The following is an 18749-nucleotide window of genomic DNA, read 5'->3' as shown; positions in this document are numbered from 1 at the left end:
GGCCCCGCTGATCAACTTCTCCCCCACCCTCCCAGTGCCTCCTGCATGCTGCTGAACAGCTGTTCTGCGCCGTGCAGTAGACACTGAGAGAGAGGGGGAGGAGCAGAGACAGGGCACGCTTGGGAAAAGGGGTGGAAAGAGGTGGGGGAAGAGGGCAGGGGTGGAGTAGGGATGGGATCTGGGGCTGAGCAGGGGTTGAGCACCCCCAGGGAAAATTAGAAGCCAGCTTGGGGGTCTGTGAAAAATTTTAAGTCAAAATCGGGATCCTCAGGTTAGTAAAGTTTGAGAACCGCTGTTTTATAAGATTCTCACACCTGGCTTTTAACTCTACTAGTTCTTAAGGTTTAAAGGTTTCACCATTGAGTGCAGTGTAGCAGGAGAGAGTAAGAGCAATCATCATCGCTGGCTGTTATATGCAATACCCTGCTGGGTACAAATGCTGCTCTCCAAGTGTTTCAGTCAGCTGTCTTGATTGTGCAGGAGGCAAAGCTCCCAGGATAAACCAATACTGGTGGAGCACTGAAAGAATGCTAGCAAAGTTTGCCAGCACGCAGAATACACAGTAGATGGCAGTGCCCTGAGAGGTCTGAGAAATTTATGAATCCTTTTATTCATTCCCCTCCTTCATGGTCCACTAGGATAAAAGGATTGCCTGAACTTACACGTTTATAACCTTTGCAGCTACATCAAATCTGATGCTTCAGGGCTTCAGACAGTTGTCTGCAGAGGTTGGGAAGGAATTTTTTCCTGATGCACAACTGGCTTGGTTTATTCTGCTCTGGTTTTTTCCCCATCTTTCTCTAAAGCAGAGATTGGCCAAAATGGGGGATGTGACACCAGATTGGGGAGATCAGTAATCTGAGGTGGTACAGAGAATCTTGTTCCTTAGATGCCTGACTGATACGTCTTGCTCACACAATCAGGGTCAAACTGATTAATTTCTGACCCAAAATCTGGCAATTTCTCCCCAAGTGATATTGGCAGGGACCTGGAGTGGGTTTATGACTTCCTCTACAGCATGGAACATTGATCACCTTCTAATCTCATGTAATTAATTTCCTACCATAGCTGAGACTTTAGGCATTGCTACCACTTCTGGGATTTAAGTCTCTCCTATTTTCTGCCTATGGCACACAAGAGTTCAGTTTACTGAGGACTGATATGATTTAGTCCAACTAAACTCATTGGGCTCAATATAGGAGTATTTGTGGGAAATTTAATATCCTGTGATGTCAGACAAGATCTAAAGGTACTTTCTGGCATTAAATTCTATGAAATTAGATACTGAAGCACCTAACTCAGGTGTCAGAGTGCTAAGATACTGGGTGTAAAGAATACGGTGATGAAGCACTGAAGCACACAAACAGAGCCAGATAAGAGACACATCCAGGTGTAGACACACCAAAGTACAGCAGAACCCGGTTTATCTGATTTAATTGAGACCAGGGCTAGATTGGATAATCAAAAATTCAGACAATCCAGACAGTGGGAGAGTGCGAGGCTGCAGCACTGTCTAACGGACGTAGGAAAGATTGCCCACTTCTGGACATGTGCGCACTAGTTGTTCAGTTAATACAAAGAGCTGGATAATGGAGGTCAGATAATCTGTGGAACAGTGGAAAAGGAGGGGGGAAAGTGCCACAGGAAAGGCAGAAACACCAAAAAAAAGCAACAGCTGAGATGCATCACAGAACTTGCATGAGCACTCAATGTAACTACTTCACAAAAAGTTTAAGTAAATATGCCAAGTTGACTGGAGGAATGGGTAAATAAACATGCAACAAAAGGAACACAGAATTGGAATGAGACAAAAGTGCAGTCGATAACATGCCGCTTCTCCTTTGCCGACAGTGATCTAGGACAGCGTTTCCCAAACTTGGCCCACGCTGCTTCCAGCAGCTCCCAATGGCCTGGAGCAGCGAACCACAGCCAGTGGGAGCCGAGATCGGCCAGACCAGCGCATGGGGCAGGTAAACAAACCGGCCCGGCCCAACAGGGGCTTTCCTTACACAAGCAGCATCCCAAGTTTGGGAAACACTGTTCTAGGAGGTGATGCAGTGTTTAGAAAGCAGTATTTATTCTTGGCAGAGGTAGCATATAAGAGTTATTAGGTCTAGCTTGCAATCCTCTCTGCTACTGCACCTTTCTAGGGTAAAAAATACCTTTACAGTTAAGGGATTTATTCCAGTCTCACACTAAGGAGTTAAGACATAGGATTTCCAATCCTGCATACATGGTATCTTTAGGGAATTATCTTTATGCTCCTTCATCAGAAGTCTGAAATTTACATCTGCAGCAATAGTCAAGTGATCCTAAACACGGATTGCTTCTGACGAATGATGAGCAGAACAGGAAGGATCTGGAAAAGACATTGAGATGACACTCTCTGATTTAGTCTAGCTTTTGGGTTTTTATTTATCATTTTGGAGAATGAGGTATTTATTCTAAGTGCATAACACTTAAATGTATAATACATAAAAACCAATTCCATGCTTAAAGATGTGGCAAATTCTTTTTCTACAATTTAGGCTTAGACTACACTAGCAATTTATGTCAGTATAACTATGTTGCTTGGGGATAACGAAAACCCACACCCTCTGAGCAACATAGTAATACTGACCTAACTCCCAGTGTAGACAGTGCTATGTTGATGGGAGAGTTTCTCCTGTTGACACAGTTACTGCCTCCTGGGGAGGTGGATTATCTACGCCGATGAGAGAAGCCCTCCAAATGGCATACGTAGAGTCTTCACTGAAGCACTATAGCAGCACAACTACATCCGTGCTGCTGCAGCCTTTTAACTGTAGACAATGCCTCTGTCTTGCGAACCACAAACTATAATCATTTCTGCAGAACGATTATTGCCTCCCCCCCCCCCAAAAAAAAAGGTGTCTAATTTAAGTATAGTTGTAGAAAAAGCTTTGAAAAGTTTAACATACCAGAAATTGCAGGATTTAGTCCTAAGGAAGTAAAAGAGGCAGAATTTGATTCAGAGGCCTTGATCCTTCCATCTACATTCCAGGCAGCTGAAAAAAAGATAAAGAGTTTGATAATTTCACACTATTTTGCCATATTGAAGGCATTGAAATATCAGTTGTCTAAAGCTGCAGGAGTATGGTCAAAAAATGAGAAGAAATTCCAACCGCAAGACAAAGTCTCATCCTAGTAAAATATTACCTGTGGCTTTAAGTTTACTCTTGCTTACTAAGTACTATAAGACAACAAAGTGGGTGAGGTAATATTTTTTAACTTGACCAGCTTCTGTTGGTGAAAGACAAGCTTTCAAGCTACACAGTGCTCTTCTTCAGGCCTGGGAAAGGTACTCAGGGCAGGTCTATGCTTAAAATGCTGCAGTGGCTCAGCTTCTCCCATCAGCGTAGTTAATCAATCCACCTCTGCGAGACACCAACAACATAGTTCCACAGATTTAAGTTTATACATGGCTTCAGTGTCACAGGTTAATACAAGGTGGAAAAGACTGTTTAGCATGGCGACATATTCTAAGGCAGTGTTCTAAACCAGGGGTCCGTGGTCCCTTAGGGAGCTGCAAGCAGGTTGGGGGGGGGGGGGCGGTCTGCCAAGGATGGCAGGCATTAGAATTGCTAGAGCCCAGAACAGAAAGCTAAAGACCTGCCACACAGGACTGCAGCCCAGGATCCCGAGCATCGCCACCCAGGTCCGAAGCCAAAGCCTGAGCAACTTAGTTTTGCTGTGTGCCCTGTGGCATGGGGCCCCAGGTAATTGCCAGGCTGCTATCCCTTAATGCCGGTCCTGTTTTTTATATGCAGAAAAAGAGTTGTGGCACAGCTGGGCTGTGGAGTTTTTATAGCATGCTGGGGGGAGCCTCAGAAAGAAAATGGTTGAGAACTTCTGTTGTAAGGGACAATTCAAGGTGAAACGGCCCGTTAACACCTCTGCAATCATAGAACAAAGGGAGGAGGGTTAGGGGTTACAGATTGTTGTAATTATCCAGTTTTTTTTTTATGTCTAGCAAAGTTATGAACTTAAGCTCCCTGGTTCATCTTTTGAAGGGCAGACATACACTTAAAATGCTGCATTAGCACAGCTGTGTTGACGGGAGCAGCTCTCCCATCGACATAGTGCTCTCTACATAGGCGGTTAGGTCAGTATAACTCTGTTACTGATCCACCCCCCAAGCGGCACATTATACCAATATAAGTCTGTAGTATACACCTACAGGAGCGGCGCCAGGGTTTTTGGCGCCCTAGGCGGGGGTCCTTCCGCGATCCCAGTCGTTGGCAGCAATTCTGCGGCAGAGGGGTCCTTCCACGCTCCAGGTCTTCAGGGCACTTCGGCGGCGGGTCCCGGAGCGACTGAAGGACCCGCCGCAGAATTGCCGCCGAAGACCCGGAGCACGGAAGGACCCCTGGCCGCCAAATTGCCGCCAAGGTTGGCAAAATGCCGCCCCCCCCCCAAATCCTGGCACCCTAGGCGACCGCCTAGGTTGCCTAAATGGAAGTGCCGGCCCTGTACACCTAACCAAAGCTGTTGTGCAGGTTTCCGTTGAGGACAAGGACTGAGAGGTCAGATATGGAGCGATTATTTTGTGAAAAGTGTTAGTCAACAGCAGGGGTAGGAAATCTGTAGCATGCGAGCTGATATTCAGTGGCACTCACACTGCCTGGGTCCTGGCCACTGGTCCAGGGGGCTCTGCATTTTAATTTAATTTGAAATTAAGCTTCTTAAATATTTTAAAAACCTTATGTACTTTACATACAACAATAGTTTAGTTATATGTTATGGACTTATAGAAAGAGACCATCTAAAAATGTTAGAACATATTACTGGTACGTGAAACTTTAGAGTGAATAAATGAAGACTTGGCACACCACTTCTGAAAGGTTGTCGACCCGTGATCTACAGTAACAAGGTGTTTTTGTCTTATTTTTCTGAACAAGTTCATTTGAGAGCTTAGTGATTGTCTGGTTTCACCCACATAGTAGTTACTGGGGCATTTAATGCACTGGATGAGGTACACCACATGAGCTAGGCATGTGTAGGACCCATAGATCTTGAAAGATGATGTGTTGGGAGGTGTTAATCATCATGGCAGTGGAAATATGTCTGCAGGTTTTGCATCTGTTATGGCAGAGAGTCTGTTGTTGCTCTGAGTTGGTAGGTTCTGGTCTGTGGGGATTCTGATTATGGTAAGGCTGCAGGGATTGTTTGAACACCAGAAAGTGGGGCTTAGGAAAAATCTCTCTTTCACAGAGGTGGGCAAACTACAGTCCATGGGCCACTTCCAGCCCATGGGACCATCCTGCCCGGCCCCTGAGCTCCTGGCTGGGAAGGCTAGTCCCCAGCCCCTCCCCTGTTGTCTGCTCTCCCGCTGCAGCCGCAGTGCAACATGATGCCAGCACTCTGGGTGGCGTGGCATGACTGGCTCCGGTCGGGCTGCGAGCTCCTGCTGCTCTGAGTAGCATGCTAAAGGGGCAGAGAGTGGGGTTAGATAAGGGGCAGAGAGTTCCGGGGGTCAGTGGTGGTTGGATAGGCATGGGATTCGAGGTTGGGAGGGAGGGAGAGGGAGCTGTCAGGAGGCGGGGGTGTGGATGGGGTCAGGCTGTTTGGGGAGGCACAGCCTTCCCTACCCGGACTGCCTACAGTTCTGCAACACTAGTGTGGCCCTCGGGCCAAAATGTTTGCCCACTCCTGCTCTTTCAGGATATGGTCCTAATCGAGCATGGGTTTTAACCATACCCTATGTATGTTCCAGGGTAAGGTAGTAGGTGACAATTAGAGGCATGGGGTGTTTCTGTATTCAAGCCTTATCTCACAGTCAATGCTGAGGCCCTAAACTTGCACCTCGCTCAGTCAGCTTGCAATATCCCACCAAGTTTGAAAGGCTTGCTCCCCCATGCCTTCCAAATTCAGACTTTTCTAAAAAATAAAAAATGCTTTTGCCACAGAGTTGCTCATTGGTGCTGAATTGCCTATAGTTTATTTTGTAGGAAAAAAGAAAGTCTTCAATATTTACCTCAAAAATAAGTCTCAAAAAATCCCAGTAAAGACAAATGTTTACTTAAATAAAATTGGAATTTCTTTGTGATCAAGCTGAAAATGCCTTGGATTCGGAATTCATTAGCCACCACTTAAAAAAATATGAATTACTAAAAAACAAAATATAGATCCACAAGGCTCTCAACCAACCATTTCTACATTTTTACACCACAGATTTTTAGTAGTGCTTTGGGGGAGGGCAGGCAGTTTTCTAGATGATTGTAGGGAAAAAACAACATTTCCCCATAATTAACCTGGCAAATTTAATGTGTTACAAATATAAAATATAGCAGTTCAAAGCAGTCGAACTGGACTGTTTTCCTAAACACCAGGACTCAATCAATTTATCAATATTAAACAAGGAAATAACTTTATACTAAACAGCAAAAAGATTACAAAACAACAATTATGTTTTTAAGAATCCCAACACTGTTTTACCTTTACTAAAAGGTGCAAGAATGCTTGAATGAAGCAACACTTACCAATGGTAGGGAACAAAGTACGCTCTCCCCAGGACCTGCTCACAAGGGATACACTCCAATCTTTTCCATTTCCACTAGCATCTCCAGTGTCCTGACCCCAAGCACATGTCTCAGTTTTCCTCTTCCCTGCTGTAGTTGATGGAACAGATGTCCATTTCTCCTCACCTGCACTGATCTCTGAGGAAATTTTTACTGACTTCTCATTCCAATTTCCTCCATTTACAGTAGGACTTTCATTCAGCTCTGAAGAAACTTAAAAAATAAAAACATGTTAAAAAAAGTAACTGCATGAAGAGTTAAAAATATTACTTGAATATAACAAAATCAAGTGCATTTTTGAAATTTGGTCAGTAGCAACCAAATATTAGATACCAGAATCATATGCAGTTGCAAGACAGTTTTAACACGAAACTATGAATTGTTACAATAAATGTCTTCGCCTCCAAAATAGGTGAACTTGTTAAGGCTGAAATTTCTAAAGTTAGATCTATAGTAATGTTGGTGTCACTAAGCATAACCCTACGTAACTCGGGAGGGTGGAAGGCCACAAGAGTATGGAGCCTTCCTGGTTTTAGGCCTCAGCAGACAAGAGTCCCACCATGTTTGAACTTTAATCGACCTAAAAGGCCAGGTGTAACAGCCATTATCAGTTGCAACAGTTCTAACTGGTCTAAAGCAGAAATAATGAGGCCTGTGCACCTTTAGCAGAAGGACAAGATAACTTGCAGAAGGAAAACTTACTAACGAGCTGCCGCGGCCAAGATTACTTAATGCACCTGCGCTTACGTAATTGCTACAGGGGGAGGAAGGAGGAGGAGGGAGGGGAAACGGGGGATTGCTAGTCAGTGAGAAAAGTTCTCATGGATATAAAGGAACAGACTGCTTGTTTTAGGTGTGCTTGATCTGAGTCAATCTCCCTGCACCGCTTTGAGATCTCGAATAAACTTGGTTTGCTTCTCCACCCTGGTGTGTTTATTGGCGCGGCACACCAGGCGACGGACCCCCCAGCTGTTGCTTGGCCTCAGGCAGTTATCTGCCGGCAACAGTAACACTCATTTTCAAATGTTAACACTTATATCATCCGTGTACCTCACCTCTGCCTGTAGGCTCCATTCCTGCGAAGATACTGAAATGTTTTAACATTCTGCCTTCCTCCTGCAATATTAGAGAACAGGATTCTATTCCCCTACCCCTTCATTCTTTCCCCCTTCTTCATGCTTAGAGGGCCTCCAGTATATCCTTTTTTGCTCCACATCCTTCTTTTGCTTCACCTTCTTCCTAGTGGGGGTGGCTAAACACTGCTGTCTCCAAAGTCCGTCAATATTATTCCTTCAGTCAGATTTTGGGAGACAAGAGACAGCAGTGCATAGTGCTCCTTACAGGCCCAGGTGTAGAACTCTGATCCCAATATGGCAGTGTGTTGTGGTATTTACATATTGCCATAAGGAAACATGGCACTTTACAACAAAGTATGCTAAACAAATGAGAATCCTGGGTATTAAGAGTTTAGATTCTAGCAAGGTTAGTTGCACTGGCCCAATTCTGGAGTACCTGAATACTCTTGCATGCTTATAAGAATAAAACCAGTAAAGCAGAAACATCCTAACCTGTATGTACACAACTGAAAAGGAACTGTATTCTGAATGAACTGCTGACAGCAGAAAAAGGAACTTTTACAACCATGCTGCAACACTGTTTGGGATCAAGAGAATACTGAAAAAGGAATGCGAGAGGAGGGAGTACTGATGTCAGGAACCACTGCAGGAGCCAGGAGGGACATAATAGAAGAGAGCCAAAATGGGACATCAAGGCAGCTTCTCTACATGGTAATGGAAGAGGGGCAGCTACTCTCTCGGTCCTCTGGTTCTGATGACTAGTGCCCCTTCACTCTCACATAGCTGGGAGAAACTGGAAGCAACATCAGAAGGCTGTGCCTCACTGTGCTCTTCTCTCCCTTAAAGGGCTGCTACTCCCTGCCCACTGTTGCTTCTCCCTCATGCATTAAAAAGGGAACCTCTAGCTCTGTCAAGAGCTGTCTCTCTTCCATCAGGGAAGCAGCATTTGAGAGAGCTGTGAGAAGCCCCTTCTGGCAGTTCAGAACTAGGATGGGATGAAGGAAGGTTTCCATTTCATTCAGGAAGTAAGCCTAATGAAAAAATCCTATCTGAATAGTCAGGAGCTTTCCGAATTGAAAAGGGCATATAAGTATTGGTCTTATTACATTTGAAAATGTAGAGACAAATATTCCATGTTCTGCCCCTTAAACTTGGTTTTCTTCCCTGTCTAGTACAGCATAAAAATATCCACAGCTTTTTGGGATATCCTAGCCCTGAATATGACCACAGTCACTACTGTAACAGGCTGCCCTCCTGGAAAGCTATGAGTACCAAGAAGATGGACAGTAGTACAAGAACCTGAATAAAATATATGCATTAATCTCCTTATCACACATCTTTTTCTCTAGCAGTGCTGCACATTAACAGCAGTTTGCTTGTGAAGCAAAGCTCTGAAGGATTGACAGCAAGAGAACTGCTTTCTGCTGGATGTCATTTCTTATAATTCAACATGTTGATCTACCAGACTACATGGACTATATTTGGTCACAGCTACATCCACCAGCTAGCTTCACATTCTCCTGTAAATAATAGTCAGTTATACTACAGACTTAAATAGTTACCATCTGCATTTGTCAAGGGCCAGAGTTAAACAGTTTCCCAAATGTTCCTGGATCAGCTTCTCTTACAAGAAAGACTAACTATAAGCCTCAACACTCAAAACATAAGTTTTTATACTTTGAGCTCAATTTTCAGAGAGTTGGGCTAAAATTACACTAGTTCCATGCACCAACAGGTATTTGCATGTGCAAAATCTACATATGCCCACTACTGTGGTATTTAGGGGCCAAACGACCTTTTTGTGCCCGAACTGCATATCAGATTGCTTAGATTCAGGACCTGTGTGTTTAACTCAAAGCAAATATGTTGAGGCGTATATTTTATTTATTTATTTACTTTAGGCAACTTAACTCATTAACCTGAGAAAGTGAACACTTAAGGCTAGTCTGGACAGTTCTCAAATGTTGTTCCAAGACACAAATGTTTGTGGTTTACTCAGTAGTCATTTCTATACCAGGTATAAACAGCATAAAAACTCTAGGTACAGTACAGCAGTATTATTAGAGTAACTAGGGGGTAAAGAGTCATCACAGCCAACGTACTGTTACTGAGAAATAACTGTACAATGACTGTGCAAGTCAGACACCCACAACTGAAGAGCAAGCAATTGCATAACTGAGAAAAAAGTTCTAAATCCTGGACTGCACAGCATCCTGCACTCTGGCCAGGTGGAGTTCTAGTTCTGCATAGGAAACTATTACTCAGATTAACAAGTTAGCATGCGCACTAGTCATAAATCCTTTTACCTTGCTGAACTGTTGAATCTCCCTTTGCAGATTTAGAGCTGCTAATTTGAACATTCAGAATTGTATCACCTGATTAAAGAGAAACCATTGTACATCTCATTACATGCATCTATAGCAAGTATTCATTACCAAAGACAAAATTATACTTCAGAGGATCAGCTCTTTAACAATCAACAGGCAAAAAATATTTACATCCTAAACTAAAGGAGAAATTTGCAAATACAGCAATTTTTAGAAGCTACATTAAAACCAAAAATATGGGCATTTAATCTCAAAGGCTATTTGATTTATATACAGTTTAGATCTCTCAGAATTTAAATCAAGGAATCCTACTCAACTTTTAATTCAGTTTAAGAAAGTTAATTTGAAAGGAGCCCAGTTATTTTTCCAGTGCTAATCAGCAGCATGCCCAGACCAGGTGGCAGAGGTCATTTCATTGCAAACACCTCTGTTAGCCTCTTCCAGACATTATTACAAAAGGAAACCACTGTTTCTACCTCTTACCCAACCCAGGCAGTGCTGCAGATGCAGCTGAACTCCCTTCAAAATTAACCTGGTGCAAGGTGACATCTGAGAACTGATCATGCACTACACACTGCCATGGTCCCTGCTCAGATTATTGACTACTGTAATCTATGTCCATAAAGATCACAATACAGTTACAGTCAGATTTCTTGAAGTTGCTGGGTTGCCTTACTTCCTACATGCCTCCAGTGACAAAGGGAAAACTGACATGGTACTCAAGGCGAAAGACAGTGCATTCAGTCAGGATGGAAACAAGCTCTGATCAAAGAAGAAACCGGATCTGAGGCATCAACAATGCAAGGAGTCAAAGTCAGAATGTGAATGTAATGTAGTAAAGCACCAGAGAGGAGCTAGGCTCAAGCTTTCTGCTGCTATTTCAGAACACTTGATGCATTGTTCTTTGTTTAATTAGGCACTCAGGTGCATCAACAACAGGTACCAGACTGTCTAGAGGAAATCTGGTATCTAGTAGGCCAACAAAATGGTATCTTTCTGCTCTTCTTGTGGGGCTGGGGAAACTGAGGAAGCTGTGATACCATCAGTTACGCAAACAATGCCCAGACAAAGTAGAACTGGTACAGTAGTGGAAACGGGGAAACACGTAGTTTGTGTTTCAGTTTAATAGAAAACACACTGACCACAAAGGGGAGGGAAGAGTGAGAAGAAGCTTGCTAAAAAACCATTCGGATCTGCCAAAAAATCAGGAATGATTTGTGAAACAAGGAAAATCTTCCCCAACACAGTCAGAAAAGAACATGGATAGTGGTGGGAAGGGGCCAGACTAGGTACCTGATTGAGGGATGCTTCTACAGGTTCCAAGAGGCACAAGGCTTTACAGTTCTCACCTGCTCCAGCTGAAAACATAGACCCAATAACTGGAATCTTAGTGGGACAGGTATCTTCTGTTAAATGCTGTTCTTTTAGCTTTTCCTCCACCCTTGATTCCTTAAATCCACACAAAGTATTACAACTTCCAGTTCCAATATCCTTTACATGGATATATCCCCCTCCTATTATAATATATTTAAAGGGAACACTGCTTATTTTTCAAGTATTCTTTCTTTCTACAACATCATACCTTTATTTTTTCTGGGACCAACTGGAAAAGATGGTGTAGGTATTAGTTGTTCAGTGGTTACTGTAACTGCATTTTCCATCCCAGGAAGATTCGGTTCTATTGGACCAGCGTCAGTCAGTATTTTGTCACGCTTACGCTGCTGTCTTTTCTCACGGTTACTGATTTTAGTTTCCCAAGCTCCTAAAATATCCCCATAAATAAAAATGGCATTAAATGAGTAATACAATGGTAAAAGAATAATCCAACTAAAATTTAACTAGGAACCAAGTTTAATTTAAGAATTAGCAATAAGATAGACTGAAACCAATATATAAAGGTGAGAACAAGTGTAAGTAACTGAACTTTACATGTAAGAGTTTAAATGGCATGCTTGAAAAGTCAGTATGTCCTTTTTCTCGATGTGAGAATAATAATATTTTGTTTTTACAACCACTCAAACCATATAAGCCACAACACTTCAGGTAGAATAAAATGTAGGATGATTGCCTTTGATGAACAATTTTAGTATTTTTCAACCCTTATAATCGGACATTCACAGATCAAAATTGCCAACACTCCAGTTCTGAAGCTACCACCTTAACTTTTCTGTTCCAGAAATCCTGGATTTTCAGATATTCAGCATGCAAACAGTCTTAATCTAAGAACATTTCTCCAGGTAGTAACCACTACATGACCACATATCCAATTTAAGATTATGACATCAGCTAATTAATTTTGTAATATGTTTAAGCAAGTAAATCTTAGACAGCATGTAGGCTAAAAAGTCTCACTGTATTGCCTTATCAATACTGTTCTTAGTACCTTCATCGGCTTCTTTTCCATCGAGACGTGACAGGTCCTGAACTGTTCTAGCATCTCCCTTTGATTTCTTCTTACTCTTTTTTGACTAAAATTAAAAAAGCAGTAATTCACTCTTATGTTCTTAAAGAGACTAAATGTTTCTATTACAGGTATTAAGAAATATTGTTATAAAAAGATATTTACAGATTAGAAATGAAAGACACTTTGCAAGATTAACCTAATGGTTAGTGCCAAAGTAGTGGCTTTTAGGAAACATTTCTTCAGTATGAAAAGTGTATGTGTGGTGATGGTGGGGGATGTTTTTTTTGCTCTGTTTTTTTATATCTAAATAGAGCAACCCCCACCCCACCCAATCCATTGCTGACAAAATCTGCCAATGACAAAGACTGGAGGATCAGCAAGTGAGGATAGGCCAGTCATACAGAGCAATCTGGATTGTTTGATAGGCTGGACCCATTAAAACAAAATGTATTTTAATACAGTCAAATGCAAAGTTTTATATCTAGGAACAAGGACTGCAAGCTATATCTACAAAATGGGGGACTGTATCCTGGAATGCAATGATTTAGAGGTTATAGTGCATAAGCAACTCATAATGGGCTCCCAGTACAACACTGACAAAAAGGCCTAACATTTCTCAGAGAAACACCCGGGGGAATAGTAAGTAGAAGTAGAAAAGTGATTTTACTTCTGTATATGGCATTAGTGAGACATACTAGAATACGGTGTGCAGGTCTGCTGTCCACGTTTTTAAAAAGACTTCGAAAAACTGGATGATACAGGAAGGAAGCAAAAGAATGATTCAAGGGCTGGAGAAAATGCTCTCCAGTTAGAGACTTAAGGAGCACAGTCTGTTTAGTTTGTCAAAAGAAGACGGAGGTCATTTGATTACATCTAAGTACCTTCACTGGGAGAAAATGCCAAGTACTAAAGGGCTCTGTAATCATCTAGAGAAATGTATAACATGAACCAACTGCTGGAAGCTGAAGCCAGACAAATTTAAAAATTTGAGCCTGCTTTATAATTTGAACACTTATTCCTGGGGTCATTCTGCAGCAAAAATATAAAAATTCTGCGAACAATATTTTAAAATTCTGCAAATTTTATTTTTCAAAATAACACTACATAATCACACCAGTTTTAATTATTTTGGTAATTTATTTCAAAATACCTGTCAGCAAGTATGTCTGTAACAATTCAGATACACACAAAAATTCCCCAGGAGAGAGTTAAAGAAACCCCTATGAAAACCCAGTTCCTGTTTCTCTGCCTCTTCTCCTCCCAGAGCCCAGCAAGAGGGACAGAGACCCACAACTCCTCCCCTCACAGAGCCCAAACATGGTGCTCCCCCAGCCAATACACTCAATCCCCCTCCCCATAGAGTCCAGCCACAGCCCCCCCTACACCCCACAGATACCCACATCCCCTTCCCCCCAGAGCCCAGGGTAGAGTGACCAGACAGCAAGTGTGAAAAATCGCAACAGGGGGTGGGGGAGCCTATATAAGAAAAAGACCCCAAATTTGAGACTGTCCCTATAAAATTGGGACATCTGGTCACCCTAGCCCAGGGATCCAGAGGGAGAAACAGTTTGATGCTTGGTCTCAGGCTTACATGGAGTTTCCTGCACACTGTCTCCTTCCCTCAGGGCATGCAGGGAACTGCAGCTGCCAGGAATGCTCTAGCTCCCCCACCCCCAACCCGGCAGCGTCTTCTATATGCAAGCTGGGTTCTGCAGGGTTCAGTGGCCCCTATTGGTGGCCAACAGCATTACATCCCGTTTCTGTGGGGGAAAGGAAATTCTGCAAACATATTAATTTCTGCATTATGCAGTGGCTCAGAATTCCCCCAGGAGTCAACCCTGTAAAAACTACCAAGGCAAACAACATTCTGCATCTTTTGGAGTCTCCAAATTGAGACTTTCTGAAACATACGCTAGCTAAATAAACTATTTGGCTTAACACAAGTAAATTGGATGAAATTTTATGGCCTATGATATACAGAAGTCAAATTACATCACTGAATGATCCCTTCTGGCCTCAAACTATATAAATCTATGCAAAGTACCACCTTGAGTTAACTGATGCATTCCACCAGGGAAGCCCTAGACTTTCACTGTTATCAGAGCAAAGACACAATGGGTCCAGAAAGTAAACTGTATATAGGTTTGGCAGAATTAGATTTTATTTTTTTGCAAATTCAACAATAGATTTTTTTTTAATATTTAATAATTTTTACTTTTACAATTGTGAAAATTAAGGAGTGTAGTATTGGGGTTAGGGCAGCATTGAGAGTGGGGTGCAGAAGGCTCTCAGCATGGCCAAGAGGCCCAAGACTCCTGAGTGTGAGGTACAGAGGAGGCTGCAGTCCTGGCTGGAAGAGCAGACACCTAGTCAGGCCTGCAAGGAGGATGACGAGCCCTTGGTCACAGGGGAGATCACCTCACTGCTGTATAGTTCCCATCTGGGGATGGCTCTCTCACTTTGGCTGAGTGAGTAAGCAGGGCCATGACAGCAGAGCTGCAGAGGGCTCCCTCCATTGCCATAGGGCTGGTGACACCTGATCCCTGCAGGAACAAGGTGCAGGGGAGGCTGCTGGTCCCAGCGGGACAGAAGAGAGACTCCATGGCTGGGACTCTTCTTCCTCTTTGCAGTTCTGGCCAGAGGTCTTTGCTCTGCCCTGCCAGGACTACAACTGTCCCCACAACCTGAGCCTACAGGAACCAGTTGTCATTGGCCCTGTGGACATGCAAGCAGCCCTCTGCAGCCCTTCTGTCATGGCTGCTCCTTCACTCCCATGACAATGGGGCTGTAGAGGGCTCTCTGCACTGTCACAGGGCCAGTGACACCCAATCTCTGTAGAGGTCAGGCGCAAGAAAAGCTACATTCCTGGTGGAACAGAGAAGGGACTCTTGGCACTCCCAGCTGGTGAGAGAGCAGGGACGTTGACAGTAGACATGCAGAAAGCTCTCTATGCTGCTGCAGGACCAGACACACCCAATCCCTGCAGGCACAAGGTGTGGGGACAGCTCTGGTGCAGCAGAGTAGAGAACACTTGCCAGGACTGCAAGGAGGAAGAAGAGGATGAGCCCTGTTCCCTGGGGAAGGCAATCCTGCTACTGAATGGCTCTGTCCCTGGGCAGGAGCCATTCAGCATCAAGGTGGCCTCCCCACAGCCAGCGGGGGTCTCTGCTCTGCTAGCAGCAGAGCCTTTCCCTTCACCTTGCGGTGGCAGGGATCCAGTGTCCCTAGCCATACCAGGAACCCTCAATAGCTCCACTATCATGGTCCTGGCTTCCTCACTCTTGTGACTGCAGGGCTCCCCACATGGCTGCTGGCACTAGGTGAGGGGGCAGGAGGAGCTGCATTCACACCAACTGTTACTGATGAATTTTTTCTTCATCCATTTCAGTGTAAGCTGAAATTGACATTAACTGACATCTGTGGATTTAAATAGAGTCCTTCCAAGTCTAAGTAAGACTGCAAGTTCGTCATGGAGATCACGGAAGTCACAGATTCAGTGACTTTCTGTGACCTCTGTGATTTCTGCAGTGGTTGGTGCATTTTGCTCAGGGGCAGCTAAAGCAGCCCCAGTACCAGGCCCACTGGCCGCTGCTGGGGCAGTCTCGGGCCACCGTTCCCCTCCTTCCCCAGTAGCAGCAGGAGCTTGGTTGTGGGAGGCGGTTGCAGTATGGTATGGGGTGAGGCAGGTTCTGGGAAGCGCTTACCTAGGGGGCTCCTTGAAAGCTGCAGCATCCCTCTTGCTCAGCTCCTAGACAGAGGCGTGAAGCCAAGTATATAGTCTGTCGATCCCAGCAAACCTCCCCCCACTGGGGAACATGTTACATATCTACTTTTTCCATGACCTGCCAAATTCAGTCAAGGTTTCTAACATCAGTCGCCATCTCAGTTATATCACTGATTAAAACAGTCAGGAGGTGCAAGATGACTATACAAAATAAGTTTTTATTCATTCTAAATGATCACCTTCTGCTGCATAGAAGGTTGACAATCTTGGCTCTGCATCAACTGAAAGATAGATTAAGAACTTGGCAGACTAGCAAAAAAAACAAACCTTAAAAATCAGGCAGATGTGTGGGCCTCCATACAGAAGAAAATTGAGAACATAAAAATAAGCTTTCCTTCCCCGCCATAAGAAAGTTCTGATTCAAGATGATGCATGCTTTTTTCAAGCTTGCAAATAAAACTAGCTATGAAGGAATTTTAAGGAGCTTTCCATTTGCTCTAGAATGTCACTTTCCAGTGGATGGCAGACATGTATGGCAAATTAAGTTGAATCACTTATTTTTTGCTCTTGTGTAACTGAACAAGGCAGAGAAGAAGAATGAAGAGGGAAGTGGTCAAATTGCAGACAGTACACATGCATCTTCAGTATAAGACCATTCTGGAGATGACAAGCAGAAGACTGTAACCCTCTTCAAGGAATAAGTGAGGCTCATGGCCCCTGAACAGAAAGACAGCAAAGGACTGCAGAAACACAAGAGGAGCATCAATACAAAAAACACTCAATGTACGCCATGTAATTTTTTAGATTTTTTAACTTGTAGTCTTCAGTTTACTCCTCTAAACCAAAGAAAGAGCACTCTGGCAGGGCCTTGGGAGATTATACTCAGTGCACTCAAGCTATTAACAAAGCAATGCATTTATGGAAAGAGGGTGATTTCCCAGAGTGACTAACATAGCTGTCTAACTATCCTCACTAAGGGTATGGCTATGCTTTGAAGTGTGAGTGTGGTCGGAGCGCCAGCGCTGGGAGAGAGCTCTCCCAGCGCTGCACGTAAACCACGTCCTCTACAGGTGTAGCTTGCAGCGCTGAGAGCCGCGCTCCCAGCGCTGCGGCACTGATTACACTGAGGCTTTACAGCGCTGTATCTTGCAGCGCTCAGGGGGGTGTTTTTTCACACCTGAGCGTGAAAGTTGCAGCGCTGTAAAGGTCTTGGCTACGCTGGCACTAAGTTGAAAAAGAGGCTTGGAGCTGTTTTTAGCTGACATTGACGGGCACCAATTTACACCAAGACTTCAAATTTTTATCCACTCCTAAATTAAAAGAAATTAGATTTTAATAAGATGTTTTAGATTTTATTTAAATTATGTTTCTTTCTAAAAAACCTGTTTAAAATGAAATATGAATTTACTACAAAATACATTAAGGCCTAAACTTATTACAATCTCTTAAAACATTTAAATAATAAATGCGCTGAATCCATGAGCCTTTATCATAAACTTTGAGTTAAAGTCTGCTTTTCTATATAAATAATCAATCAGGGAAAAACTAACTTTTGAAGTCAAGCTTTATAAATATGGCATAGTGGATCATATACTGTGTTAAGGGCTTGATTCTGTAGGTGGCCAACCTGCAGCTCCGGAGCCACATGCGGCTCTTCAGAAATTAATATGAGGCTCCTTGTATAGGCACCAACTCTGAGGCTGCAACGACAGGTGCCAACTTTCCAATGTGCTGGGGGGTGCTCGTTGCTCAATCCCTGGCTCTGCCCCCTTCCCCTGAGCATACTCAGTGGGGCTGCCAGTGGGCAGGAGGCGCTGGGAGTGGAGGGGAGAAGCTGATGGGGGCTGCTGATGTATTACTGTGGCTCTTTAGCTACGTACATTGGTAAATTCTGGCTCTTTCTCAGGCACAGGTTGGCCACCCCTGCTGTAGGGGATCCCTGGGCTGCGGTACTGGGTGCAACAGACTGGCAAACTGACCTCACTCCCGTCCCTATTTCGTTAGTTGTTCTCCGGAATTATTTGGTTTCCAGCCCTGTGGATCCTCCCTTTAGGCTGGGGGGAGGGTCCTTTGGCAGTGGGTGGGCTCTGCCCGCCCATTTCCTGGTTCCCAATAGGAACAGACTGGTAAAGTCATCACAGGGAATGGGACCTGCCTGTGACTCCAGGGGACATCACATATCTCATCAGGATCGTTTACTGAGCTCATCTGGGTAGCCTCATACTCCTATTTATAGCTTCTCCTTACCTGAGCTCTGATTGGCTCAGCTCTCAAATATTTATGACTCCAGCCACCATGGAAACTTACTCTCCAGCTTATAGAAAAACACTGATCTGCACAGCAACTACCAGCCCTTGCTTCTGGACAGTTCTGGGCACTTTAACTAAATGACCTGTTTCCATGCATGTTTATACAGAGATACATGCAAACAGAAATCCATTAAATGTCTTAGCTGCCTCCCTCTTTTTTCAAACAAAATACTGCGATGCAAAAGGCACGTGGGTTACATGAACAGAAGTCGTGGATTGTTGTTAGTTCTTGTGTTTTCCTGGAAGTTGAGATGAAAGTGGAACTGGAGTTATGTAACAAAGAAGGAGCTGATTGTTCAACCAGAAAGGAGCAACGCTGGTGTCAAAGCAGGACACTGTTGAAAGAAAGAACAGCATTTTTCTGACTGCA

At 43.7% G+C, this 18749-nt stretch overlaps 1 protein-coding gene across 2 annotated transcripts in view; it reads right to left on the bottom strand.

Moving 5' to 3' along the window:
* Positions 1-18749, bottom strand: part of MTDH (metadherin) — a 53903-nt gene that overhangs the window by 20899 nt on the left and 14255 nt on the right. Inside the window, exons 3-7 of one of the 2 annotated variants that reach the window (XM_030553531.1) lie at positions 12326-12410; positions 11525-11704; positions 9922-9990; positions 6501-6752; positions 2940-3026 (exon numbers count right to left, since the gene is read on the bottom strand). In XM_030553531.1, the coding sequence (XP_030409391.1) occupies positions 2940-3026; positions 6501-6752; positions 9922-9990; positions 11525-11704; positions 12326-12410 (673 nt within the window). The remainder of the gene's footprint in view (positions 1-2939; positions 3027-6500; positions 6753-9921; positions 9991-11524; positions 11705-12325; positions 12411-18749) is intronic. The other variant, XM_030553532.1, reaches the window with a different exon arrangement.

The sequence above is a fragment of the Gopherus evgoodei genome, chromosome 2 (assembly GCF_007399415.2).
Source record: "Gopherus evgoodei ecotype Sinaloan lineage chromosome 2, rGopEvg1_v1.p, whole genome shotgun sequence".
Classification (NCBI taxonomy): Eukaryota; Metazoa; Chordata; order Testudines; family Testudinidae; genus Gopherus; species Gopherus evgoodei.
This window is presented reverse-complemented; position numbering and strand designations above follow the sequence as displayed.